Source organism: Leucoraja erinacea, chromosome 11, assembly GCF_028641065.1.
Source record: "Leucoraja erinacea ecotype New England chromosome 11, Leri_hhj_1, whole genome shotgun sequence".
Classification (NCBI taxonomy): Eukaryota; Metazoa; Chordata; class Chondrichthyes; order Rajiformes; family Rajidae; genus Leucoraja; species Leucoraja erinaceus.
The window spans coordinates 12,603,080-12,630,240 of NC_073387.1; the positions used below are offsets into that span (position 1 = coordinate 12,603,080).

General features: G+C 43.8%; 1 protein-coding gene across 3 annotated transcripts in view; it reads left to right on the forward strand.

Annotated features, from left to right (window-relative positions):
- The window catches only part of LOC129701462 (M-phase inducer phosphatase 1-B-like), a 38,338-nt gene extending 16,495 nt beyond the window's left edge, over positions 1-21,843 (forward strand). For all 3 annotated transcript variants that reach the window (XM_055642653.1, XM_055642655.1, XM_055642654.1), the window contains 11 exons: positions 2,072-2,173; positions 4,789-4,896; positions 6,768-6,887; positions 7,765-7,854; positions 10,673-10,861; positions 11,777-11,866; positions 14,486-14,548; positions 16,678-16,776; positions 17,202-17,335; positions 18,230-18,341; positions 18,935-21,843. In XM_055642653.1, coding sequence (XP_055498628.1) covers positions 2,072-2,173; positions 4,789-4,896; positions 6,768-6,887; positions 7,765-7,854; positions 10,673-10,861; positions 11,777-11,866; positions 14,486-14,548; positions 16,678-16,776; positions 17,202-17,335; positions 18,230-18,341; positions 18,935-19,075 — 1,248 coding nt within the window. In that variant the 3' untranslated portion in view covers positions 19,076-21,843. The remainder of the gene's footprint in view (positions 1-2,071; positions 2,174-4,788; positions 4,897-6,767; positions 6,888-7,764; positions 7,855-10,672; positions 10,862-11,776; positions 11,867-14,485; positions 14,549-16,677; positions 16,777-17,201; positions 17,336-18,229; positions 18,342-18,934) is intronic.
- The last annotated feature ends 5,318 nt before the right edge of the window (positions 21,844-27,161 follow it).

Below are 27,161 nucleotides of genomic sequence, written 5' to 3' on the forward strand. Positions count from 1 at the left end.
GGAGCAAATATGTATGTTCCTTGGCTTGCCTCCTACATAAGCAAATAGCCAAAACAGACAAGGGTCTCTGGCGTTGTGCATTAGTGTGGAAAGATTACATGACTATGCCAGCAGGAGAGTGGAAAGGGTAGCAATGAGTTCTTAAGCTAAAGAGAGGACGTAATGGTGCTGGAGAGGGTGAAGTGGCGATTCACCAGGATGTGTTGTCAGGGATGATGTATTTCAGTTAAAAGGAGATGCTGTTTACTTTGCCCTGAGCAGAGGAGACCCAAGGATGACCCGATAGTGGTGGATAAAATTGAGCGGAAAAGATAGTTCATAGCCAAAAATCGTTTTTCCCCCTGTGGGGCTGTCTAAGAAAAGAGCACAGGTTTAAGCCAACATATTTAGCGGAAATCTGGTATCTGAAAAGGTGGTAGAGGCTGATAGTCTTTCATCATTGCAAAGCATTCAAATAACCAGGTGAAATGTCAAATAATTGAAGGCTACAGACCAAATGAAGGTTAATGGGATTTACTTGGAAAGGTACAATGGGTGGTATAGTTACAGTGAGTTGAACAACCTGTATCTGTACTCCACCACTTAATTCCTATCTTTTATTGATAATGTTGCAATTTAACAATTCTCAATGGATGAAAATAATTTCTTGGTAATCGAATATTTATTGATTATTGTATGAAGAATTAACTGCAATAAACCAATTCAAATTCTGTCCCCTCTATCCCCCGCATAGTTCATAGAAACTTAGAACATTGAAAAGTACAGCATGGGAACAGGCCCTTCAGCCCACAATGTCTGTGCTGAACATGAAACCAAGATAAACTAATCTCATCTGCCAGCAAATTTATTTTTTTTAATTTCAAAATATACTTTATTCAATTGATAAATATATACAATTCCTGAACCATTCAAACAAACAAAATTCATCCGACATTTTCATCTCATCTGCCAGCAAATGATTCACATCCCTTCAATCCCTGCCGAACGATGTGCCTTTCTTAAAACCTCTTCAATGCTACTATTGGATCTGCTTCCACCGTTAACCCTTGGCGGTGCGCTCCAGGCACCGACCACTCTCTGTATTTAAAATAAAATTGTCCTGCACATCTCTTTTAAACTTTGCCCTTCTTGCCTTAAAGCTTTGCTCTCTTGTCTGTTATTTCCATTGAGGGAAAAAAAAGTCTGTCTGTCTGTCTGGCTATCTATGCCTTTCATAATTTTTTTACACTATTATCAGGTCCCTCCACATCCTCCAGCGTTCTCGAGAAAACAATCCAAGGGAAAACGTCCCAAAAAAAAACTCTTGCATTGTGGATGCTATTTAAGCCAGAGATAGATAGATTCTTGATTCCCTCCACGAGGCTATGGGGAAAAATGGGGTTCCAAGAGAAAACGTCCCAAAAAAACTCTTGCATTGTGGATATTTTTAAGGGATAGATAGATTCTTGATTAGTACGGGTGTCCGAGGCTATGGGGAGAGGCAGGAGAATGGGGTTAGGAGGAAGAGATAGATCAGCCATGATTGAATGGCGATGTAGACTTGATGGGCCGAATGCCCTAAATCTACTCCTATCCCTTATGACTTTAAGATTGTATTCCTCCTTATCCCACTGGGAATGCTTAGAATATAGGGATGTGTATTTATCCTTATCTTAAGCACTCTTTACAAAAGGAATATTGACTATGAAGCAAGATTGTCCTGCAGAGACGGTGACATGGTTGGTGTAATGCTGTTCAAACACATGGTGACAATTCCTGCCACTAACAGTTGGTCCAGGTGGAGATGGGGCTTTCATTGCTCCCCTGCTGACTCTATGGATGAATCACTGAGCAATACAGAGTTGGAAGGTGCTGGGCTTACTCCCATTTTGTTTTTAATTCATTCTCACAAATGAAAGGCAACCTTTTGTGCCATCTCTGAGACTAAGTAGCATGTTGGTCAGTTCAGAGAACTAAATGCAAAAACGTTAACAATTGGCTGTGCATTGTAATGGTAAAAATGCTTTGTGTAAAAAAAGTTTACCTTAAATATTTACGTGCGTGAACATTTAAATAATGTATTGTTTTGCAGCCAGAGATTCTCTGCAGCAGTCCAATGTTGGTGACATCAGAGCCTCAATCTTTGGCCCAAAACCGCATGGATTTTGGAAGCCTGGGCCACAACAAGGAAAATGTAAGAACTGTTCCTGTTTTTCCTGATTTGAAATTTGAAGCGCTGTGGCACAATTTGTTTGATTCCTAAAATGTCTCTGCAGTTGGGATACTTTGTGTTTTGGCTGAGGATGTTATTGGAATGTGTTATTTTTTTCTTTTTATAGTTCATGTTAACAATATGAGTAGTTGCACTAGTGAGGTGTTTCCACTATCTCTTGCATCCATCCATATAGTCTCAGAGATTTTGTTCATTTTTTTTATTGTTTCAATTCCAATTGAACCGTGCCTAGAATCCAAATCTGAGACAAAAGCTTGAACGCACGCATCACCAGGATCAGGAACAACTTCTTCCCCACTGTTATCTGACCACTCAACGGGCCTCTCGAAAGCAATGGGAGTACTCCCAATCTCCCAACCTACCTCACAGTGGCCATTGGACTTTTTTTTTTTTACTTACACTTTCACTAACATTATAATGCTTGAACATTTTATTCGGTACCTCTGGTATTTTTCTCTTTGCACTACCTGTTGTTCTTCTGTATGGCATGATTATGCTCATGTACAATATATGATTTTGCGGATAGCATGTAAAACAATGTTTTTCATTGTATCTGAGTATACATGACACAAAATAAACCAATATCTATCAATAAAAACCTTGTGTTCTCTCCAAAAGCTTGTAGGGAGAAGAACAAATGTTGTGTTTTTATTTTAATATGTCTGCTTGGCAGGAAATGCGGATTGGAGTATTAGGGATTGTGACTGGGAATAAATAAGTTGGACCTAGTATAGGTTTTCTAATAAAACAGCAATTTCTGCTACTTTTTCTTAAATCTGCTTTCATCCCTAACTGATAGTCCATGTCTTAAACCCCACAATCACATTGTAAAAATTGCTTTATATTTTAAAACTTCCTTAGGCTTAGGTTTGACATGTTCCCCACAACCCTCACCAACCTCTACAGATGTGCTCGATAATTCATTATATTGGGATCCATCATGGCATTGTTTGAAAACATTCCCATTCAAGACTGCAAAATAAGTTGTGGTCTGTTGTGGACTTAGCCCAGGTCATCACACAAACCAACCTTCTTTCCATTGACTCCATCTATGCTGCCCAGGCAAGGCCACCAGCTTAATCAAGGACCAGTCTTACTCCAGTCACTCCCATCAGGCAAGAGGTACAGGGCCAGTTTTTTCCCAGCTGATATCAGGCAACTGAATGGTCCCCTCATCAGCTAGCGTGTGGTCCTGGCCCCTCATCTCCTGCAATGGAGCGCTTTAAACTATCTTAATTGAAGTATATCTTTGTGTTGTGACCTTTATCCTTTATCTGAATACTGTGCATAGCTTGATTGTTATCATGTATATTTAATTATTTGTCTGAACAGCACGCAGAAAAGCTTTTCACTTTATCTTATTATATGTAACAGTAATAAATTAAACTTCATATTGCCCCATATTGTGAAGCCAAAAACTATGCAGATGCTGAAAATCTGAAATAAAAACAGAAGGCAAGAAATACTTTGCACGCATTGTATGTGGGTAGAGGCGCAGACTCAACATTTCAGCTCCATGATCTTTCATTAGAATTCCACCTTTGTATCTAACTAAAATAGTATCACTCTTTCTTGAGTTTCTTCATAGTTATTTTGATGTATCGTACCTGACAACGGTATAAGGCAGGAACCTAGATATACTTGGTGGCATCTAAGGAGAGAGTCAGTTAATGTTTCTGGTTAACGTCTGTTCATAATAGTACTCTGATAAAATGTAGAAGCAAAGAACCGCTGATGCTGGTTCATACACACAAGGACTCGAAGTATCTTAGCAGGTCATGCAGTATTTTCAAGGAAAATAGATTGGTGATGTTTTGGGGCGAGACCCTTCGGGGTCTGAAGAGGGGTGTCTACTGGAAACACCATGTTCTCCAGAGATGCTGCCTGACCCGAGTTACTCCAGCACTTTGTGTCCTTCTTTGATGAAATGTGATCAGTTTAAAATGTTCTCTTTTACTCTTCCTATATGTATATGTGTATGCATATTATATGTGTATGTATGGTGAAGCATCTATGGGATGAGCTGCCAAGTGTAGATGGAATGTCCATTAGAAGCTAGAATGGACTTTTGCAATGTTTTTTCCAGTTAATTTTTCTTTCCTTTTGGAGAATCAGTTAACAACCTTTCAGGTTGAAGAACTGGGAGATCTTTAACCTGCAGCACTGATGCTGTTCCTCTTCCCACGGATGTGACCTGACCTGCTGAATACCTCCACCATTTTCTTTTCTTTTATTTTTAGATTTCCTGCATCTACAGTTTTTTTTTGTTTTTTTTTGCTTCTTGAAAATACAGCCGAGTCCACTCTAACCTCTGTATGGTAAAACTACCATGACTGGAGTCAGTCATGAGTCCTTACTGCGTTGGTGAGAGGGTTAGTATTTAATGAAAGAATGGAATGCTAATATAACAGATTGATCTTGATAAAGAAGAGTCTCGACCCGAAACATCACTTATTCCTTCTCTCCAGGGATGCTGCCTGTCTCGCTGAATTATGACTCCAGCTTTTTGTGTATCTTTGATGACACTGAATCAGTGTCAAAAACAGTGTCTAATTCTCATGGTCTCTTTTCATCAGGAAGGAGATGGGTTTAAGAAGCCCATTTGCCAAGCTCCTAAGATAATGTTGATCCCCTTCCAAGAACACAAATTATGTGAAACGATGTCTTCCTCTGTGTCCTCCTTGGTGAGTACAACTTGCACAGATATGTTTGAGGGAACTTGAATCATGTGCCACTGACTCTTTTACCTAGGATCTTTGTGGTCTTGGTGGACCAATGGACAATCCAGGACCTACCTGGTTAGTGTTGGTCAGGTGAATTCTGCGGTGTATTTGATGAGTAAAACATCAGGCTAGTAATTGTTTTAAAGTCTATTAATTGTTTTAAAGTCTATTAACTACAAACCACCGCGCCCTACCCGGGCACAATGTTTTTTAGTCGGTGTTTTTTAAAATAAATTGTGCATATTGCTAGCAAAGCTATGATTTTAATATTCATTCTTGGTTACTCTTCTGAAGGGGTTGGACTTTCTTGAACTAATACAGTGCGGCAAAGCTTTAGGGGGATCTTAAAGGTTTAATGCCGCAGTAGTAAAAGCGTGCTATAAGCTTTGTAGTCCGTATTGTCATGGGACCACAGAGTTGTGCTGCATGGACACAAGCCCCGCGACCCACCTTGTCTGTGCCAATCATCAACCATTCAGCTGTACTAATCCCATTCAGTATTGGTCTGAGGCCTTTATTTTAATTGACAGGCCATTTTTATAGCTGGTGAAGTTGAGTTTATGATCAATGGTTGTTCCCTGGATGTTGCTAGAGTGCAGGATCTGATGCACTGATCACTGGTTTGCAAAGGACCAGTAGATGGATGCTTGTTGAAGATTGGTCAAGTTGCTCAGTGTCTCTGTAACTTGACTCGTTATCACCTGGATGGTGTCTCAGTTTTGAGGGCATCCTTCAGCATTATATCTGCAAATTAAATCATCAGGGACCATTCCCACTTCTGGCTGACTAATGTAGAAAGGTGATTAATGAGGCAACTAAAATAACTTGGACCCAGGATCCTACTCTTATCTCCTACATCAACATCTTGGCTAAGATTGTTTGTCTCCAGCTAATGGAGTTGTCTATCTTTGCAAGAGCTGCAGGTACAACCACTTAAATTCTTTCCTCACGGCCTAACCACTCTCTGTCAAGTTGTGCTTTGTTGTCAAGTGTAGTCATCCTCTCCTCCCCTTGAAAGTGGGCTAATATTCATGCTTGTAATCAGATCTGGAGCTGAGTGTTCCTGATATGCGTGAACAGTGGCACGATGGCACAGGGGTAGAGTTGCTGCCGAACCCGGGTTCCATCCCGACTACAGGTGCTGCCTGTACGGATTTTGTACGTTCTCCCCGTGACCTGCGTGGGTCTGCTCCGAGATCTTCGGTTTCCTCCCCCACACCAAAGACGTGCAGGTTTGTAGGTTAATTGTCCCTAGTGTGTGTGGGATGGTGTTGTGTGCGGGGATCGCTGGTCGGCGCGGACCCAGTGGGCTGATGGGCCTGTTTCAGCGCTGTAGCTCTAAACTAAACGGGTTTAATTGTAAAAGGACACTTTTTTATAAGCTCTTTGCATTATTTCCGTTATGATGTGTCTGTCAACTTAAACATTTGGTTTTAAAAGTGAGGTAAGTTTTATTGAATTACAGAGTTGGGTTGTGTACTTTTTTTTTTTAACCTTGAATTGTTAGTTTAGTTTAGAGATACAGCGTGGAAACAAGCCCTACAGCCCGCGGGTCCATGCCGACCAGCGATCACCCGTACACTAATTCAGGACACTTTAAAGAAGTTAATTATCCTACAAACTTGCATGTCTTTGGAATGTGGGAGGAAACCAGAGCACCCAGAGAAAACCCACATGGTCACAGGGAGAATGTAGTCAGGATTGAGGCCTGGTCTCTGGCGCTGTAAGGCAGCAACTTCTACCACTGAAACACTTTGCTGCCTCTCTCATTATTCTCACGAGTCTCTCCACACAAGGAAAACAATGCTATAATTTTTTATTTTAACTTCTAGTTTGGCTTTGAGATGGAAGAAATCAGTCAAGTAACATCAACCAACTCTCAGTGCCTGGATCATTCCATGAGCGACAACAATACTTCTTTGCTTGTGGAACAGACTCATAATGATTCAAAGGTAAAGTGGAAACTGATTCCCCGGGGGGGGGGGGGGGGGGGGGGGGGGGGGGGGGGGGGGGGCTTGAGGTGTGGGGAATGGAGTGGAATAGAGGACACAGCTCAGTTTTGAAGCACTCACTACTGTATAACCTGTTAAGACTATTCTTGCGTGAGCCCAGTCAAAATTGCCCTTGAGGTAAGGAATATAGGGTTGATGTCAAATGGGGAGCTGTAACTGGGTGGAAGACAATGGTACCATGTCGGCAAAGGAGAGGAAAAAAAGTCTCGCCTATGATCACTTGCTACTGAAATTGTTATTTTTTGGGGAAGTGTGGAACTGTGTTGAGTAAGAGTTATTTTAATTTTCACAATTTGAATGATTTTTTAATTGTAAATAATATGATCTCAAATGTATAAGTTTTACAATTAAAATGACCATGCAAATTAGGACTTCAGTTTCAAACTGTTAGCAAATAATGGTAATGATCTATAAAGAACACATAGTGCTTGTTTAACTCGGCTGTTCAGGCAGCATACCCGATTCATACCGACCAGTCTGAAGAAGGGTCCAGACCCGAAACATCACCTATTCATGGTCTCCAGGAATGCTGCCTGACCCGCTGAATTACTCCAGCAATTCGTGCTTTTCTATGTAAAACAGCTTCTGCAGTTGCTTGTTTTTACATAATTATGTAGATGTCATATGTCAACTCGCACTGCAAAGATATTTGCCTATATATTTATATTGTATAGACTTACTGTAGTGGCCAGTTCTTTATCCAGACTCTCCTTGAATATTAGCAACTCCATTTGAAGCTATAGGCTGCAGCCAGGGTAATGTGTTTTTCGATGTCTGTTGGTGAGCAATTAATGCACCACTGATTTTGTTTTCACAGAGGGATTCAAACATGAATGTGGCCATGTCCTCTAGCATGGCTGCACTTTTCACTGGTGAGCTGATGACGCAGGGGATGGACACGAGCACAGTAAGAACTTTCAGCGTTTATGAAACTCCGTGAGGATGGGGTCGGTGAGGGGAAGATGAAAGTAATAAAGCTCTGGTGTACATGTGCTCCAGGGATGCTGGCTAACTCGTTGTGTTTTCTCTCTCGGTTTGTCCTCAACACTAACTTTAACTATGAACTTCCATGGACTATCTTTGGTTGCACTAAAGACTTTAGGTTTTCTTTTCTACTAGTATTGTGGTTATTCATTTATTGAATTTGTGTTTATTGTCAAGTCAAGTTTATTTGTCACATACACATACGAGATGTGCAGTGAAATGAAAGTGGCAATGCTCGTGGACTTTTGTGCAAAAGACAAACAACAAAACAACCAAACAAATTATAAACACAATCATAACACACATATTCTTTTACATAATAAATAATGGAAGGAAAAACGTTCAGTAGAGTTAGTCCCTGGTGAGATAGGCATTTACAGTCCGAATTGCCTCTGGGAAGAAACTTTATTATATATTATATATTATCTATAATGTTTATGGGCTTGTTAAGCTGCTGCAAATAATAATTTTATTGCTATTACATATGCCAATTAAACACTACGCTCAAATACAGGATTGATAGAGCTCTGTGGTTGCATTTGGGCTTTTTAAGACGTTATGATTCCTAGAAAACAAAATAGATTGGTCCTCACGCTGGAGAATGTGGATCTGACTGGTACATGGATAGGAAAGATTTTTTTACCAGTTTAGATGGGTCATCTTGGTTGGGCTGAAGGATCGGTTTCCGTGCTGTATGACTGTCTCTGACTATGTAATGAGTGAAGTACCTCAAGAGTCAGTCACTGGCCCTCAATTGTTTATTATTTACATGAATGACCTGGAGGATGGAACAACATTCAAGGCTTCCAAGTTTGCCAACAATACAAAAATGAGTGGCAGGGCATGTGGGGATGAAGACATTGTAATTCTGTAGCAGCTTATAGATAAAATGAGTGTTTGGGCAAAATGGAGATTAATGTGGGGAAGTGAGGCCTTTCACTTCAGTAAAAGGAATCACAAGGTGGGATATTATTTAAATGGAAAGATGTGACAAATGAGTGGAGTTCTAGTGCATAAATCACAAACAGTTAGCAGATGGGTCCTTCATGCGGTTAAGAAGGCAAGCAATTTTTTTGCCTTTATTGCAAAGAGGTTTGGGATTTAAAACGGACGTTCTGTTGCAGTTATCCATGGTGTTGGTGAGGAATACTGTGCAGATTACCTAGATATTGTAAATGGCTTTACACCCATACATCAAAAAGCATATTGAAGCATCGTTCAGTCCAATTTTGTCGTCGGTCCGAAGCAGATTCACCTGCTAATTTCTGGGATGAGAAGGTTGTCCTGTCAGGAATAAGCGAGTTTGGTATTCCGACTGCGCATGCCCAGGTCAAAGGTCACTGCGTAAACAGCTCTGGAAAGCAGTGGAGCAGTGGACCTTCATTTCTTCTGTTTTTTCCAGCTTTGATTCTTCTAAGTAAGAAAATACTGCTTTCATACTATGAAATAATTGTATTATTTGTTCCTTTATTAAAAGCCTAGATTATTTTGTCGTTTTTATTGCTTTATGCTTTGGTGAGTGAGCGAGATCGTGCTCGTCGGTGTTGGGCCCGGGTCTGAGTTGCTGATGGGTCGTCCCTGACCCCTCACGGGTGTCCCGTCCGTGTCCGGGGGTGCCCGGAGGTGTGGGGTCAGGCTTGCAGCCGGCGCAGGGTGGAGGCTGAGTTGCTGCAGTGCTTTGTGTGTATGGCTGGTGCTCGACTTTTGCCGGTGCTGAGAGCGGGGGGGGGGGGGGGGGGGGGGGGGGGGCAGCTGGCGGTCCCCGGCCCATCGGTGAGAGGGGTTGGGCTGGAGCTGGCGCTTCTTCTCCATGCAGGCTGTCGGCCTGGGGCCGCTGGTGTCGTCGGTCCGGAGCTGTCGGTTGGCCTGGCAGGGTTGGAGCTGGGGTTGGCTGAAGAATTCCATTGCCTTTCACTATTTTGCTCATTTCAAGCCAATGGAATTCTTCAGACTTTATTCAAACATACAAGATCCGGTGCAGGGTCGATGTTGTGATGCTTTCACCAGTGGGAGAGTCATGAACAAGAGAAATAGTGACAAGGTAAGGAGATGGCCATTAAATACTGACGTGTGGAGGGGGGGTGGAGTGTCCATTTTGGACCTTTTATTGGGAAATGGATCTGGTCAAATGACTGGGGTTTCACAGGAAGAACATTTTGGGAACAGTGATCACAATATGTTTTTTGGTTATGAATAGGGATAAGTCTGGACCTTGAAGAATGGCCTGGTAGTGGGGGGTTGGAATACTAAATTGGGGGTAAGAGATTACTACAGCATGAGGCAGGAGCCTGGGAGAGTCCATTGCAAGCAGCTGTTATTGGTGAGTCGACACCAGGCATGTGGGAGTCACTTAAAGGCCAGCCGATCAGCATTCAGGACTAAAGTGTCCCAGGAAGAATAAGGATTGCAAGGTAAGAAATTAAATGAGAGGTTTTGCATTTGGTCAAACAGAAGCAGGAAGAACGTGTAGTTTTTTAAATTAACATTGTACCTTGATGATGCTCAAGAAATTCCCAGGTAATCTTCAGGGCAATCATTCAGAGCTGCCAGAAGTTAAGTTAAACAGTATTTTGAGGGAGTAAAATTCAGGTACCTTAAGTTCTACAAATAGTCATGTGAAGCCAGGCTGATTGACTGAAATCTCTCTCATCAGTAGTCTGGAGAATAAGGGAGCAGACCAAGTATTAATTCAAATCATACCCGCCTTTAATTATTGTTTTTTTTCCTTCTTGCTGTGTTAGGTTCCGGTCCGCAGGGGCAGGCCAGGATTGTTCCGGTCGCCTTCTCTGCCAGAGAGGCTGCACAGACCGTTCCTGAAAAGATTGGAGAGATCTCAGGAAACAGATACTCCAGTGAAGACGAAGCGGCAGAGGGGTTTTGAATTCCCACCAGAGCACAATGAACAGAAGAGGAAGGACGACCAGCTCATGGTAAAGAGCCTCTTAATTGGGTGCTCAGTCATAGTCATACAGCATGGAAACGGGCCCTTTGGTCAACCTTGCCTGCGTTGGCCAAGATGCCCAATATACGCTAGTCCCACCTATAGATATTTGGCCGAATCCCTTTAAGCTTTTCCTATCCATGTTCCTGGCCTTTGTCCAACCATCTGCCTATCAACCTGGAGGACTCCATCCACTTATCCTTTTGTCTGCTTGATAATGGGAAGATGTATTTTCTATTGAAGGGAGGTGTTAGATTTGGTGCTGAGTTGTTGCAAGAAGAGACATTTGTTTCCACTATGGATTGGACTATATCTTGAGTAGAAGTATCCAATTAGAGTTTTTTTTTTTTTACATTTTAGACTGGATGAAAATAAAGCCTTTAATTCTTTGTAGCATAAAAGGGTAAAAACAATGCCTTGTTGCTCCTTCAATGGTCAGGACTGAAGGTTGGCATTTGCTGCCAACTACGCAAGATTGTAATGGTGGGAGTTGGTTTCATTTTCATCCAGTACTTGGCGAATCTCTGAATTTCTATTGTGATGGGGTATAGAGTGGGGCTGGTGGGTGAATGGTCTTGTTTTCCACGTCTAGATTCTGAGGAAAGCGAGCAGGGATGAGGGATTAATTATGAATTTTGTTGGTTTGCCAGAATTTTTATAGTGGCAGTGAGATGCAGCACCCTAAAGACTCAAGTTTGCTGAGCCTATACTTCAGTATTTGTGCTCTGTGGTGAAGAGTCTGGTTTGCTAAGGTGGAAATCCTGAGCATCTCTTTGGAGTTGATTTGTATCCTTCAATGGGGGGGGGACTTGCAAATTATTTTCTTTTACGTTCTTCCCTGTGTGAATTAGAGAAAATACGATCCATGATCCATGATCTTAACTATTTCTTCTGTACTCTGCAGAGAGGAGTCATGACCAGCTGCAAAGACAATATGACAAATGTTTTGGAGGAGGAGAGCAACCCTGTGGACCTGATAGGAAACCATTCTAATGTAAGGTTAACACCTGTTGCACGCACTTTGAAATGTATCACTTTTTGCATATCCTTGTTCCATCTGGATATGATGGCCCTCCATAGCAATGTAATTCATCATGACTATCTTGGGGTCTTGTATCACTAAAGGAGCACACATGAAGTCTGGCTGATCTTGACCCATTTTGGCAGAGGACCTCAAATGCTGTCCATTTCAGCTGTTTATAGTTCCATAGTGGGACGGTGCAATTGCCCACTGGGTAGTGCGGCTGCCTCTGCCCCTGCCCCTGTGACCCGGGTTCAATCCTGACTTGTACAGCCATCTGCGTGGGATTTGCATGTTTTCCCTGTGACCGCGTGGGTTTCCTCGGGGTGCTCCCATTTCCGCTCGCATCCCAAAGACGTGCGGCTTGGCAGGTCAATGGGCTTTCCTTTGACCTGGTATCCAGATTTCTACACTGAAGGGCCAGTCCCACCCACTTAGGCGATTTTTCAGTGGACTGCCGGTGACTGTCAAGTTTGCCGCACTCATCTGAAAAACCAGGAACTGGAACGGCGACTGTCAGAGTGGGGCACGCACACGCACACGTCTAAAATCCACACGGTGCCAAGCCAAGGTGACACAGACACACACTGCGATGAACAGGAAGGTTAAGACGGCTAGCACAGTGTACGGTAAGTCCTTTAAAAGAGGGGGAGGAGGGGAGACTTTTATGAAGCCAGACAACTTTTGATAAGCCAGAGATACACAGCTGTGAAGTTTGGCGGGCATTTAACATCACCGGTCGGTTATCCTTGGTTCTGAACAACTCGTGCTTACGGTTTTTCCCCCAATGAGCCAATGACAATGCCCGGTCAGCAAAGGCGATTAACTAAAACTACCTTCGACCACCTATAACTACATGGCGACCCCACTACAACTGCACCTACGACTGCAAAAGTATCCATTTTCTCCATGGAACCAATTTGTGGTCGCAGAAAAAATTTCATCATGTTGAAATATTTGTGACGACCATACTGAGGCCGCGACTAGTTCCCAGAATTCGGGAACTCCTCGCGACCACGAAGGAGACTCACCAGAGACCGCCAGCGATCATGTGGCGACCACACTCGCCTAAAGTCGCCTAAGTGGGACAGGCCCTTGAGGGATAAAAATCTAGCATAACTGCTGATCAGCTTAGCCAATTATAAATCTGCAGGGTTGCATAAATGCTGTTCCTATTTTTTGCTTTGCATTCACTGACCACACGAAATACATACACTCTATTGTTTTCTCGTTAATTAATTTTGCAGGATCAAGGCGAGCAGTTACTTCCCAAATACAATTGCCTTTGAGTAGATGGTGGTGAGTGGATTATCACTGTAAAGGCCAATTAGATTGCCTCTTAACCACCTTGACTCAAGGGAGCACAAACCAAATTTATGCAGCCTCCTCCTAATTAATCTACACAAAAAGGAATTGTAGCTGGTTCCTTCCTGGAGCCTGTAACCCATGGGTCTGAGGCTGACTATCAAGCTCCTGTTTGAAACCTGGCATGGAACTGAACCCGAAACCTTGTCTGTCATTTAAATACTTCATCAGATATTAGTTATCTTCACTAGGCTGGTGAGGCCCACTGTTTGTATATTGTTGGGGAGTCGCCTGGTGAGTGGATTATTTCTGATGTAATTCAGTCCAGAATAGTGGTAAAGCCTTTGATCATTTGCTATCTTGTTAAGCATTTGGGAAAATAATTGTGTAGGTACACTCGCCTCTCTCCAATGCTGCCCAGTGCATTTTAGTTTAGTTTAAAGATACAGCATGGAAAACTGGCCCTATGACTGAGTCCACACTGGCCATTGATCACCTGTTCCCGCTAGTTCCATGTTATCCAGCTTTCTCATCCACTCCCGACACTAAGGGCAATTTACAGTGGGCCAATTAAGCTACAAACCCACACATCTTTGGGGTGTGAGGAACTCCACACAGACAGCACCCAAAACCAGGATTGAAATGGTTTCTGGCACTGAGGCAGCATCTCCACCAGCTGCAATGATGTGCCTTCCATGTATTTTATGTAGACAAAGGCTAGGCATATTGTTCCTTGCTGTTGGGGTCCATGGCAGATCAGCGTACTATATTCTGCTCAAGCTGTTTAAAGGACCGACTGCCTAATTTAATTAATACATTATATTTTTTCAACTTGAGTAGGCTTCATGTAATGTTAAAACTTAAAATATATTTTTTTACTTTTTAGAAGTGCTTTGCCATACTTGCACACCGTCACGAAAATCACTGCCACCGTCTTTTGAGGTGCGGAATTCCATCCTTAAAGCATTTCAAAGACCTCTCTTGTGATGAGCGCTAGATAGTCAAGTCCTTGTTGTCCATACTGCTGTCATGGGAGTGTTCACCCAGGATTTGTACCCCAAGCATGAAGGGGGAAAAGGAGAGGTGCCACATGGAATGCATCTGACCGTTCCTTTGGCCCCCTTGTCCAGCTTCCCCCTATCATCAATCATTCCTTGAAGATAATCGCTGTTTAAAACTGATATATAAATGGCACAGTTATTGCTCTTCTAGTGAATATGACCTTGCACACTTGACTTGTTTCTTTGTGGTACCGGCTCTGATGCTGTTCACCCATTTCATTGGCAGGTATATGCATTGCCCACTGTACTGGGTAAGCATGAGGAAATGAAGTACATCATCCCCGAAACAGTGAGTTCCACAATTTACCTGTCGCCTATATTTATTTAAAAAATGAATCCGTGAGAATGAAAGAGGGCCTTGTGTAGAAATAGTGCCCTGTATGTATGTTGGTTGTCTCCAATTACACGTCCTGGTCATAGCATTGGTACCTGAATGAAGTGAGAGTACTATTGAGCCTTCATTCCAATGCAAGACCAGCAGGCAAAGGAGATTGGTTTAACTTGGCATCATGTTCAACTTGGACACTGTGGGTTGTGTCCCTGTGCTGTACAATTCTGAGCCCAAATGATGCCATTATGAGTAGGAAGGACCGGCAGATGCTGGTTTACACCAAAGATGGACGCAAAATGCTGGAGTAACTCAGTGGGACAGGCAGCATCTCTGGAGAGAAGGAATCGGCGATGCTTCGGGTCGAGTCCAAAGAAGGGTCTCGACCTGAAACGTCACCCATTCCTACTCTCTGGAGATGCTGCCTGTCCCGCTGAGTTGCTCCAGCATTTTGTCTATATTTGATGCCGTTATGAATTTACCTTCCCCAGGTCCGAGTTCTACCTGTGAAGTCTTATCCGAGTATTAAATCTGCAGATTGGAATTGAGCCTGCTTTGTATGGTGAAGCAAGCAGTGTCTGCAAAATGGCACGAGTGTGAATAGCAAGGACAAGTGTGAACAAGGGTTCTGTTTCACAGTATTGTGGCACTGTCAAACCCTTTTTATGACTTGTTTTGCATCTTTTGTGGTCCTCCCACTACTTAAAATCTCAACTAATTATTTCCTGCTGTCAGTGATGCCTGATCCATTTGGGACTTTATGATGAGATTGCAGACAATCTGATTAATACCAGCCCCATAGGGCCATCTATAGAACTATATTGAATGAAGTTTGACAGCGGGCATCTCTTTTTGAAGATATTGATTATGAGTTTGAATAATATTGCTGCAATACATTTGTGCAGTTCATCCTCTGGTTTCAGAATGTCCAATCCTCGGCCAAATGTCCTGATGCTGTAGAAACGTTGAAACTTTGTGCTGCCTCAACAGTTTCCTTTCCGTGTTAGCCATTAAACTCATTCACTATCAAAATGCATTACTCGGCGTCTTGGTCAGTGTGTGGCTCTGAACTGATTTTTGTTCCGACTACCTGAAACAATAATAATCCTTCTCTTTTCCCGGATGTTGCCCAATGTACTCAATGTTTCCACAGATTTCTGTTTTTATTTTGGATTTCCAGCATCTGCCATCACTTATTTTTGGACGAGTGTGTTAATGCCACCAATTCATCAATGTCACATATTCTCGCTTATTTTTCTCTTTGTTCGGTTCGTATGTATTTTAGACTGATTCAGTGGCACATGGCAGATTACATTTTCCCACATCCCATTGCGGCACAGTGGAGCAGCGGTAGAGTTGCTGCCTTACAGTGCTTACAGCACCAGTGACCCGGGTTTGATCCCGACTACAGGCGCTGTCTGTATGGAGTCTGTACATTTTTCCCATGACCGTAAGGGTTGTCTCTGAGATCTTCAGTTTCCTCCCACGCTCCAAAGATGTACAGGTTTGGTGGTTGATTGGCTTGGTATAAATGTAAAATTGTCCCTAGCGTGTATTAATGTTGGTCGGTGCGGACTCGGTGGGCCGAAGGGCCTGTATCCGTGCTGTATCTCTAAACTAAACAAAACCTCACCCAAAGGTACCATTTTTCCATCCTTCAATACAAATCAGTCCTCTGGCTGAAAAAAGTGCTCTGACTTCAGATTAAGACTCTTTGCCGTTACTACATGTAGCACTCCTCTACCTGGTGTTTTCAAGTGGTGTGTCTGGGTATACATTCAGTTGCAAGACTTGAAAATGACCATGCAGAAAGGAGGAACTGCAGATGCTAATTGAAACAAAAGGACACAAAGTGTAACATAAAACATGTTGTCTAGAGATGCTGTTTAACCTGCTGAGGTTAGTCAGCATCTCTGGACAACATGTTTTGTGTTGGGATCCTTCTGCCTGAGGAAGGGTCCCAAACAGAAACATCATCTAAACACGTTCTCCATAGATGCCGGTTGACCCACTGAGTTACTCCAACACTGTCCTTTTTTGAAAATGACCATAATTAGATGCCTGTATCAAACCTTCTGACCTCTGCACAGGTGGCCAAGGTACTACATGGAGAATATAACCACCTTTTAGGAGAAGTCTATATCATCGACTGCCGCTATCCTTATGAATTTGAAGGGGGACACATTAAGGTAAATGAATTGAATCTTAAATGAACAAGTATTTTCTTTAATTTCACCCCCATCTACACTCTTGCCTTTAAGAGTAGAAAGGGTATTGTGGGTGATCTTTTGTCATTTGTAAATGTATATATATTTGGTTTAGATGCCCCGCCCCTGTGCAGCAGGAAGTGAATGGTTAGTTATTGACTGAGATTGTTTCTGTTCCTGAGCATGCTGTGTCCATGTTCCCCAGCAACCCCAACATGAGCAGACTTTGAACGTACAAGGAGCTGCTTAGTTACAGAAGTGCAGGGATTGACCTGGGTATGTTTTTATATGTATGTTTGTGCTGCTTGTAAAGTTCAGAGAAGTTTCAGTCCAGGATTAATGTCTCAGATTGTAAATAACGTGTCCGATTCTCTCTGAGCTGACATTCTTGCTTCCTTCTCTCCCAGGGTGCTCTGAACCATCACAGAGCGGATGACGCAATTGAGTTTTTTCTGAAGAAACCCATTATTTCTAAATCCAAGGACAAGAGATTAGTTATAATCTTCCACTGTGAATTTTCATCGGAGCGAGCACCAAAGATGTGAGTTGCATGAACTGTTTAGTAAATCACATTGGGAGAGGATTGAAAGCAGGAGGAAGGCTGGGAAGTCGAGCATCTCATGCTTTCTGGAACCAAGGAACTAAATGACACTGCAACTGGTAACATGACTCGGACAGGTGGGACTGAGGCGGATTGGTCGGCATGGGCAAGTTGGGCTGAAGGGCCTGTTTCTGTGCTGAATGGTTCTATGACAATGAGATATAGTGAGGTTAAAAATAGACATTCTACTCGTTGGAAAGGGGTTGTTTGGCAGCTTTTTGCTCGTAATCGTACTTTGCTTAGCACTCGTGAAAATCATTGGTCATTTAATCCAGACGGAACCGGCCTGTTTGCAGAGAGCTTTAAAGAACTGTAGAATGCAGAAATTTAAAATGAGTTACTCTGGTACTCGCTGGCCATTCTACAGATATGATAGGGGATTGTCCCAATGATATCCAATGAAGAACCTGCAGTGGTTAGGTAATGCAATATACAGTAAGAAGATTTTAGCAGATTTGAGAGAACTGGCTTCATAGCAAAGGAGGAACAGCAGCACACAATGGGTTCTGCAGCCTTATCACTCCGGTGACCTGGGCTCAATCGTGACCACATGAGTTTGCATGATCTCTGTCTGCATGGTTTCTTCCCCCCGCCCTCCAAGTTCTTTGGTTTCCTTCCATATCTCCAGAAACTTGCAGATGGGTTAATGATTACTGTAAATGACCCCCGATGTGGGTGGGTGGCTAAAGGAATGGGGGGGGGGGGCATTGATGGGCACAGGTGAGAGAACGGGGAGGGGAGCTACATTGAAATGAGGTTTGAGGGAATGAGACAAACGCTGTATCTCTAAACCAAACATTGTCTACATTGGCTGGGTCTTCTTTCTCTTTGAAGGTGTCGACTAGTGCGGGAGGAGGATCGCAGTATGAATAACTACCCAAACCTGTACTATCCGGAGCTCTACATATTGAAAGGAGGGTACAAGGCTTTCTTCTCTCAGTTCTCGGTAAGGCTCATTGTTTCCCTGGGAAAACGGAGAGAGTGGTTTTGAGGTGAACTTGATGATCAGTTTCATCACACACTCAGTTCTGCCGGCAACCAATCAGCTCTGAATGAACAGGGCAGTGGAGCTGCCCTTCATTGGCGTTAGATAACCTTGTCCACATTTCACGGGTTGCTGAACTTTGGATGTGATTCAAATATCCTTTCTGGTTTAAGTTCAAAGGTCTTGTGGGCTATTTCGAAAAGAGTAGGGAAGATTCTGATGTACTCAATCAAAATTCAATGTAATCTAAATTCCGACTTTTACATCGTCCACATCCTTTTGTTCAGCTTTGCTACGTGATTGATATGATTTTTTAATTAATTGGAATTAAGGGTTTTAATAATCGTGTAAAGAATTCTGTCAGTTGATGCCATGGTATTTATAATCTGATAGAACATTTCCCAGGCAACAGGCCAGGGATTTGAACTGAAATATTAGAGATAGCCATGTGATATGCCTTGCTGTAAACGGAAGCGATGGACTTTACGTAATGGGTGTTTCCAGATTTAGAAAGCTCCAGCCTGGTTGATTTTGCTTCTGTTGCTGTTCTGCAGAACTACTGTGACCCACCTACGTACTGTCCCATGGATCACGTGGACTTCCAGGAAGAGATGCTGAAACTGCGAAAAAAGAGCAAATCCTGGGCAGGAGAACGTCGCAGGAGGGAGCTCATCTCCAGACTGACGAAGATGTGAAAAGTCAATGAGACGTGCCACCTACCAGGAGCCTTATCTGGGGGCCCTTCATTACAGGGCATTGATCCATTCAAAGATGTTCCATATCCACCACTGTCCATAAATATCCAACCATCCAGCTCTTATGTTACCAATTCAAAGTATAAAGGCCAACCTCAACTTGATACAATAATGGATTTGTAATGTAAAGGTTCATGGCCATGATTTTTTTTAGCTACAGAATTATTTTTATCAAATATTAGTTTTATAAATATTTTGCCATCTGGAAAATCTACTTGCAATCGCCATCCATCTCAAGGCCCTGGATGAGTAGATGGTTGGTTTTTATTAATCTGCTGACAAACTGAATGCCAGCTGACACTTTTCACCCAAGCCGTCCAAATGCCGCAAACCTCCCATCGTGGTCAACTTGGCAAAAGCTTGGCATCCAACTCTCATGCCTCCAGGCAGGTGAAGAGAGTAATATGGGAATAATTACATAAACACAAATTTCTTTTTCTGTGCATGGACATCTGAGGAGATGTGACACATTGATCTATTTTTTTTTAATTGTTGCAATGCAAGCTGCAAGATTCTGCGTTTTGCATCATTTCTGAAGAATAATGCCACGCGGTTCCCCCTCCTTTTGATTTAGCCCAGGTGATATTCGCAACTGTTGATGCAAACCATTCTTGATCATTGTTTATGCGGTGGAGCCATATTGGCTCAGAAGCTCGTTGTTTGAAAATCCCAGATTGAGCTGTATCCAGATATGACCTATCCTATGAGCTCTTACCAGAAGAGAGAACATTAACCCCATTTGCTCCAGACCAGTTCCATCAATATATAAAATGTATTCACTCCATGTTCGAGCAACTAATTTCCTCAAAACAGTGGCGTTGGCTGGTGTTGGATGTAAGGAGTAATCCAAGCCCTGGAGTCGGGTAGTGTATTCTGTGCAGTAAAAGTGGTAAATTTCTTATTCCTGTCCCAGGTAATAGTAAACAACTGGAATTTTATTAAGTCTATTTTGTTTTTTATGGAAGCTGATTCATTCCAAGATGTTCCACCTCCACTACTGCCTGTAACATCACAGTGGAAGCTGAGAGGAACGTGACATTTTCAATTAAAATACAGACTAGCAAGTAGAATCGGAAATGTCTACGATGAATAAGTCACTTGGATTAATATGGCATTTTAATCTTTTCATATGACTTCATCATCCCCAGCAAGACAAGCTGTTGTTGGGGCTTCCACCAACATTGGTTGTCGCTGCCACGGCACATCATGAAGGAACCATGAGTTGGGTGGACCATGTTAATATTCAAAGCGACTATCATGCCACATTTTTACTGGACGAATACTAGATGAGTTGAGCCTTCAATATTCATACTTGGGGAGTGGGCTTATGGATTTAATGCCCATCAGTAATTAACCTGGCAGTTTGCCTCCTGCCTTTAAAGCAGTGACTCATGGAGGGCTACTCCCATAGTTAGTAATTCACTAGGAATTAACAGTAGTTTAGTCACCAGCTCATTTTTAGCCACTTGGCCAACTTAAGTTTATTTCCCCACAGTGATGATTAATGAGTTTATTACTGAGAGATGGGATGTCGCAATGATATATTCCCAGGCACCCTGAGGAATACAGTCTGGTCTTGTGGTCGGGTTAGCTGGGGTTGGAAATGATGACTATCCTCTATGGTTCGGTGACTGTGAGAAACCTCTACTCGTGTCTAAAATCTCCGTGAGATGTACAATTTCTTATTTGCAGTGCGCCTTTATTTGAATCTTTTGAGTATTAATCTGAACATTAACTGGATGTGTTCTAATCATTTTGAGTTATTTTGCATCCCAATTGTTTCATGGGGTGCACTGAGCTCAAGAGGTTATGTTTTATTTTGAGTTCCCTTCTCAAAGTAAGGAGTTGGTGTGAGGAAGGAAGACTGTGTCCTTGGGGCTGTGATCGTGTGACTGAGGTCTGGAATGAGGAGGCTGTGGTTCTCCATGTTGCTGATGGCCATTGCCGGGTGAAAGACCATTGACTGAAGCTGCTCACTCTCCTCGTGAGGTGATGTCCTCCACGCTTTGGACCATCGTCACCAGTTGTCTCTGAAGCCCAGTCCCCTCACTAAGTTGCAACCACATTTTCTCTTGGCCAATGGTAATTTTAACAAAAACATCAATGTTGCATTTTAAAAAGAAAACTGAATGTAATGGGATTGGAAGCAGGCATATGAAACCTTTCTAATTTATCACATGTTTGCTGTCTCTTGATATTGCATCTTTTGTTCATTCTTACGGACAGCAAAACTAGTTTCTTTCATCTGTCTATTTTTTAATTTTTTTTAAATTTTCTATTTTGTATTTTGATGCCATTCATTCCAATGGGACAGTTACAGTAATGTGGCTTTTGGGTATTTTTTGTCTTATGGACACAGAACAGAAACAGAACCTATTTGTTACTTGGGGCCAGCCTATAAATGGCATCAACGTTTAAGACGTGTTATAAACATGACTTTTTATTAAATTTCTATCAAGCCATGGATTTACTTTTTAAAATACTTTTGTCTTCTAACTTTCACTGCCCCAAAAATAAGGAATTAATAATGTCCATTGAGCTGTGATTACTGATGTAGCTCTCGGATGCAGTATTGAGCCCTATTGAATGACCAGATACTTGATGATAATTCAGTTCAATATCTATGTTTAAACCACTATCATCTCAATGTAACCTGTTGGCTTGGGACACTAACCTAACACATGCAATAAAATCTGTTTTGTTCAGCAGTGGGCGGCTTTGTTTTCATTGCAAGGTTTATTGCTCATTATAATTGAAAATCTATTTAAGAATGCCATTATCTCAACCCTACTCTTTTTGCTGAGTTTGCTTAATTGGAGGCCAGAGGGAGTGCTGATAGTTCAGCACAATGGGACTGGTAATGGTGGGAATGAATGGGGCTATTGGTTTTGATGGGGGATGGGTGGCATTTGGAAAATACATTTCCGTAGCCTTTTCACCTTTACTGGTCCAGTTGCGATTGGAATGTGAGGGTAGTGGTAAGTGAGGGAGTGGGTGGTTTGGAAGAGTCTCGTCACATTGCAAGCATGGAGGATGTGACGGGTCTGCTGGCCTGACGCATGACTGTATCTGGTGATGCAGAAGAAATTAGTCCTGTGGTGGTTGGGGTTTGCTACAGATTATGACACAGGCCTTTGGCGTCTGAGAATTTGGCTGGAAAATGCAATCTAAAAGACCAATGGGGATGGACCAAATGTTCCCTGCTCTGTCCCATATCAGTGGGTCAGGATGCATATGTGAAGGTGGTTGCAGGTGGTTGCCGGAGGTTGCAGGTAGTGGATGGTAAGACCTTCCACTACCTGCAACCTCCGGCAACCACCTTCAACGAGCATCCCAACCGGCTTCGACTAAAATAATAGCCCATTTTAAAAACGGCAACCTATTTTAAGTCTGGACCGGTTTTCAATTTTTTGAAATATTCGCCGGAACATAGAAGAAGCAGAAACCACTTTCGACCATTAGGGAGACTGACAAAAACCTCCGGGAATCGCACGGAAACCTTGGGTGGGGCGCAATGTCTCCAGAGGTTTCCGTTCAGGTTTCCTAAGTGGGACAGAGGCATAAGATGCTGTTTTTTTTGCTCAAGATGCCACTATCCTTGGTCTCTTGTGTCTGCAGTTTCAGCCAGCACCCAAATCTTCTACAAGGCCATCTGAGATGTTACAATAAACTCAGCTCAACAAAGTGTCAGAAGTGTCCTCACCCGAAATGTCACCTATCCATGTTCTCCAGGGGTGCTGCCAGATCTGCTGAGTTACTCCAGTACTTTGTCACTTTTTATTTTGTATACCGGCACCTGCTGTTCTACATTTCTACACCTCAACAATGTGTCCATTGTGGGAATGTCAGTGCAGCACAGGAGTGCATCTGGTGGAGCTTCTGCCTCACATCACCAGACACCTGGATTTTATCCTGACCTTTGGTACTGTCTGTGTGGAGTTTGCACGTTTTCCATGTGGCACCGTGGGTTTCCACTGGGTGCTCTGGTTTATTCATGGATGGTTTATTCTTTAGATATTTTCATTCATTAATAGAAAAAAATAATAGAGAAACTATTATGATAATGTTGGCTCAATGAAGACTTTGTAAATACTTGTTTGGACCTTGCCCCCTGAATGCTATTGGGAAGCTGCCATCATTGGGCCAGTACTAATTCTCTCTCAAATGTTGTGTTGGCTGATCATCCTCTGTCAGTGTGTGGATTATTATGGTTTTGGCTCCATAGGGAACCTATCCACTTGAGGGAATTATTTGAACAATGTGGCTGTACAGATGGGGAAACTGTCGGCCTGCAATCTACTCGGGGTGTAGAGATTCAGGCTAGTAACATTATTGCTATTGGAGAACAGTTGATTCATCAATCACGTTGGTCATTATTGCCTTGCAGATACTCAAAGAGAATGAATCAATCGATTGAAACTCTACCATGGGCATGTGACTGATGCCACCACCTCTGTTCTGCACCAAGGCAGAGGGAGATGTCTGGTGCATGATTGATGGCTGTGGTGTACTTGAGGATTGAGATTTTTGAATTCTAAATCTCATCCATATGGAACATTGAATCCTGCACTCAGAGCCATGAACAATTCTGCAGCATGCAACTTGTCAGGAATGAATAATGACTGTATTAATGTCAATTTGATTTTCTTCAGGCATCTACATCGAATCCTGCATTTGGCTTTCAAATAACCAGCAACATTTATTTGATGTATTGTGTATCACTTTGCTAATAACATCCACCTGAGCACCAAAATATTAAATTTGTTTACAAAGATCCTAGAAACCAAGGAAACAGTTTCACCAGAGTGATTCCGCACATTCTGCCATGAGGTATCCTCTTGCTCATAGTGATAGCACCAGAGAACTGGGTTTGATCCTGCTAGGGGTGCTGTCTATACAGAGTCTGTATGTTCGCATCCATTACCTGTGGGGGATTATTTTGGGTGCTCTGGTTTCTTCCTATATTCCAAAGATGTATAGGTTCGTAGGATAATTGGCTTTGGAAAATTGTCCCTAGCGAATGTAGGATAGTGTTGGTGTATGGGGGTGATCGCTGATCGGCATGGACTCTGTGTGCCGAAGGGGCAGTTTCTGCACTCTAAAGTCTAAAGACATTCGCAGCATCACCAGCCAGAGCAGTTTCCATTTGTCTTTCTCAAGGAGTTTAAAAATGTGACACCAAACTACACAAACACATTTCAGGTCAGAGATCACAAACTTATTTGGAGGGAGGTTTTAAGGGGCATCATAAAGAAGGAAGGTGATATGCAGAAAAAATACTACCCAGAAGTGCTGCAGCAAATCTACAGGTCAGGCAGCGTTACTGGAGGATGTGGATGTACGAGGTCCTTGCATTCCATTTTTGTTCCTGTAGAACAATACTCCAATTCATTTTCTTGTCCATAATCCCATCAGCAAGACTTGGGATGGTAGCATGACTTGCAATCCACCCTTGGAATTACAGTATGTGAACGCTAACGTCCCTCTGAGGCGCATCATGATTTAAGAACAGATCAGTTAATCTGTCTTGAACTCTGAACTACAACAGATTATTATTATTGCACTATATTTGTTTATTTATTGATTATGTGTATATGTAGACACTGAACTTTTTTTTTCTCTCCCATTATATACTATGTTTACATATTCTGTTGTGCTGCAGCAAGCAAGAATTTAATTGTCCTATCTGGGACATATGACAATTAAACACTCTTGACTCAACTTCCATTACCAGAGTTAAGCAATATAAATAGCACTTCATATTCCATTTTGGTAGCCTACAACCCAATGGTACAGTATTCTTTGGAGCGCAGAAGGTTAAGGGGGACTTTATCGAGGTTAATCAGGGTCTTTAAAGTGCTGAGAGGGATAGGCAGAGTTGACGTGGATAAGCTTTTTCCACTGAGAGTAGGGAAGATTCAAACAAGGACATGATTTGAGAATTAAAGGACAGAAGTTTAGGGGTAACATCAGAGCTGGATTTAGATGAAGAGAGGCCCTAAGCTATTTCACGTGAGCCCCCCCCCCCCCCCCCGTCCAAGTTAAGTGGTTGAGGCTCCGCCGGCAGTCTTGAGAGTAAAGCGTGTGGAGGGGGGGTCCACGAGGAGGGGGTTGTAGACGGGATCGGACATCAATAAGGGGTGAGGACTACCATGGCATCTCGCTGTGAGGGGTTGGTGGGCGACGGCAGAAGAGCTCCAAGTCATGGTGGGCGTGGAACTCATTGAGGAGGGACGGGGGGGGACAAAGTTAATGGAGCTGAGGACTGACTGTTTGGAGTGAGAGAGGGGGGTCAGGGGGGATGGTGAACCCATGGCAGGGATGTTTTGGGGCCGGAGGAAAAGGTCTAAAGCCGAGGCGGCCATGGGGGGGGGGGGGGTCCCACGATGGGGGGGTGTTAGTGTGAGACGGGAAAGCAGGGGTCACATAGTTTGAATAGGGGACCCAGTGGACCAGCCACTGAGGATACCAGGGTTGGGGAGACTGGCACTAGGACCCAGTGCAGTCAAACACAGGGGAGTGGGAGTTAGCAGCATGGAGGCTTCAGGCCCAGACTCCAGGTGAGGCGATGGCTGCGTGCTGCTGGAGGGCCGTGGAGTGGCGAGGGTCGGCGGACCCGATGGTACGAGTCCGCGGGCAGTAGAGTCGTTGTCGGCGGGCGATGCGTGGGAGGTCCCAGTGGGTGGATGGTCAGTGGGGCGGCGCGGTTCGGCCAGCCGGTGAAGCGACGAGGTGAGTAGGACGCGGTGCGGCAGCCATGTTCGGAGAGCCCCGTTCCGGCAGCGATGTGCGGTAGGTCCGATCCAGTGGCGATGTTGGATGGGCCTGGTGTGGCGGCAACGTTTGGTGGGCCCAGAGCGAGGTGGGTTGGCCAGGTAGATAGGCCCCTAGGTGCAGGGCGGGGGGGAAGGGGAAATAAACGAGCTTTGGGGTCACATCCAATTTCCAAGGATGGGGAGAAATTCCCTCCACAACGAATATTAACCTCACACTGAGGTTACCAGGGTTGGGGAGACCCACCCACACACAGGACCTCTGGAATGCAAGCACACAGCGCCACCGATGGTAGGTTTTGTAACAACGCCACTTTCCCACAGCGTCACTGCTCGTAAGTTTTGTAACAACGCCACTACAGGTGCACAACCTTTTTATCCGAAAGCCTTGGGACCAGACACTTGTCGGATTTCGGGCATTTTCGGAGTTCCGAATGGAAGATTTTTAGCGTAGATTAGGAGGTAGGTACGAAAAGTCCGGAGCGGGCAGTCCTCCCCGTCCGTTGTCATTGTAAATCATTACGAAATGTTAGTCAGAGTTTGGAGGGATTTTAGTGGTGGGATGGTCAGTGGGTGGGTGGGTGGCGGGGTAAACGGTTCTTAGTCCCACCTGGTCGGCGACGAGGCGGAGCTGGGGGCGTCCGGCTGCGGGCAGGCGCCGTTCGGAGAACCCCGGCAACTCGACCCCTGGCTGCGAGGCGCGGTAAATCCAGCGCCGCCCCAGTGCCAACCCAGCGTTGCTGCCCCCCCCAGGGCCGCGAACGTTGGGAGGCGGCGGCCTCAGCGCCCTGGAGCTTACCGCACAGTGACCCGGTAAGGCATTGCCCGCTTCCCGGGTATCCCAGCGCTGCGACGCCGCTGACTCCCAACATTTGCCGGGGTCGGAGCTACAACCAGCGCCGCCCGCAGCCCCAGCTGGGAGTTGGCGACCACAGCGCGGCGGAGCTTACTGCACGGCGACCCGGTAAGGCATTGACCGCTCCCCGCCTCTCCGACCAGGTAGGGGAAAGAATTAAAGTTTACCCCTTCATACCTTTTGCATTGTCCTGCAAACTCCAATGATTAAAGCAATCTGTGGGATGCAAATTCCTCCCCACAACGAATATAAAGCGCTACAGTGCATTGGGTTGATCCCCCCCCCCCCCCACACCACACACAACCAAAACCTCTGGAATCGCAAGCACAGCGCCACCGATGGTAGGTTTTGTAACAACGCCACTTTCCCACAGCGCCACTGCTCGTAAGTTTTGTAC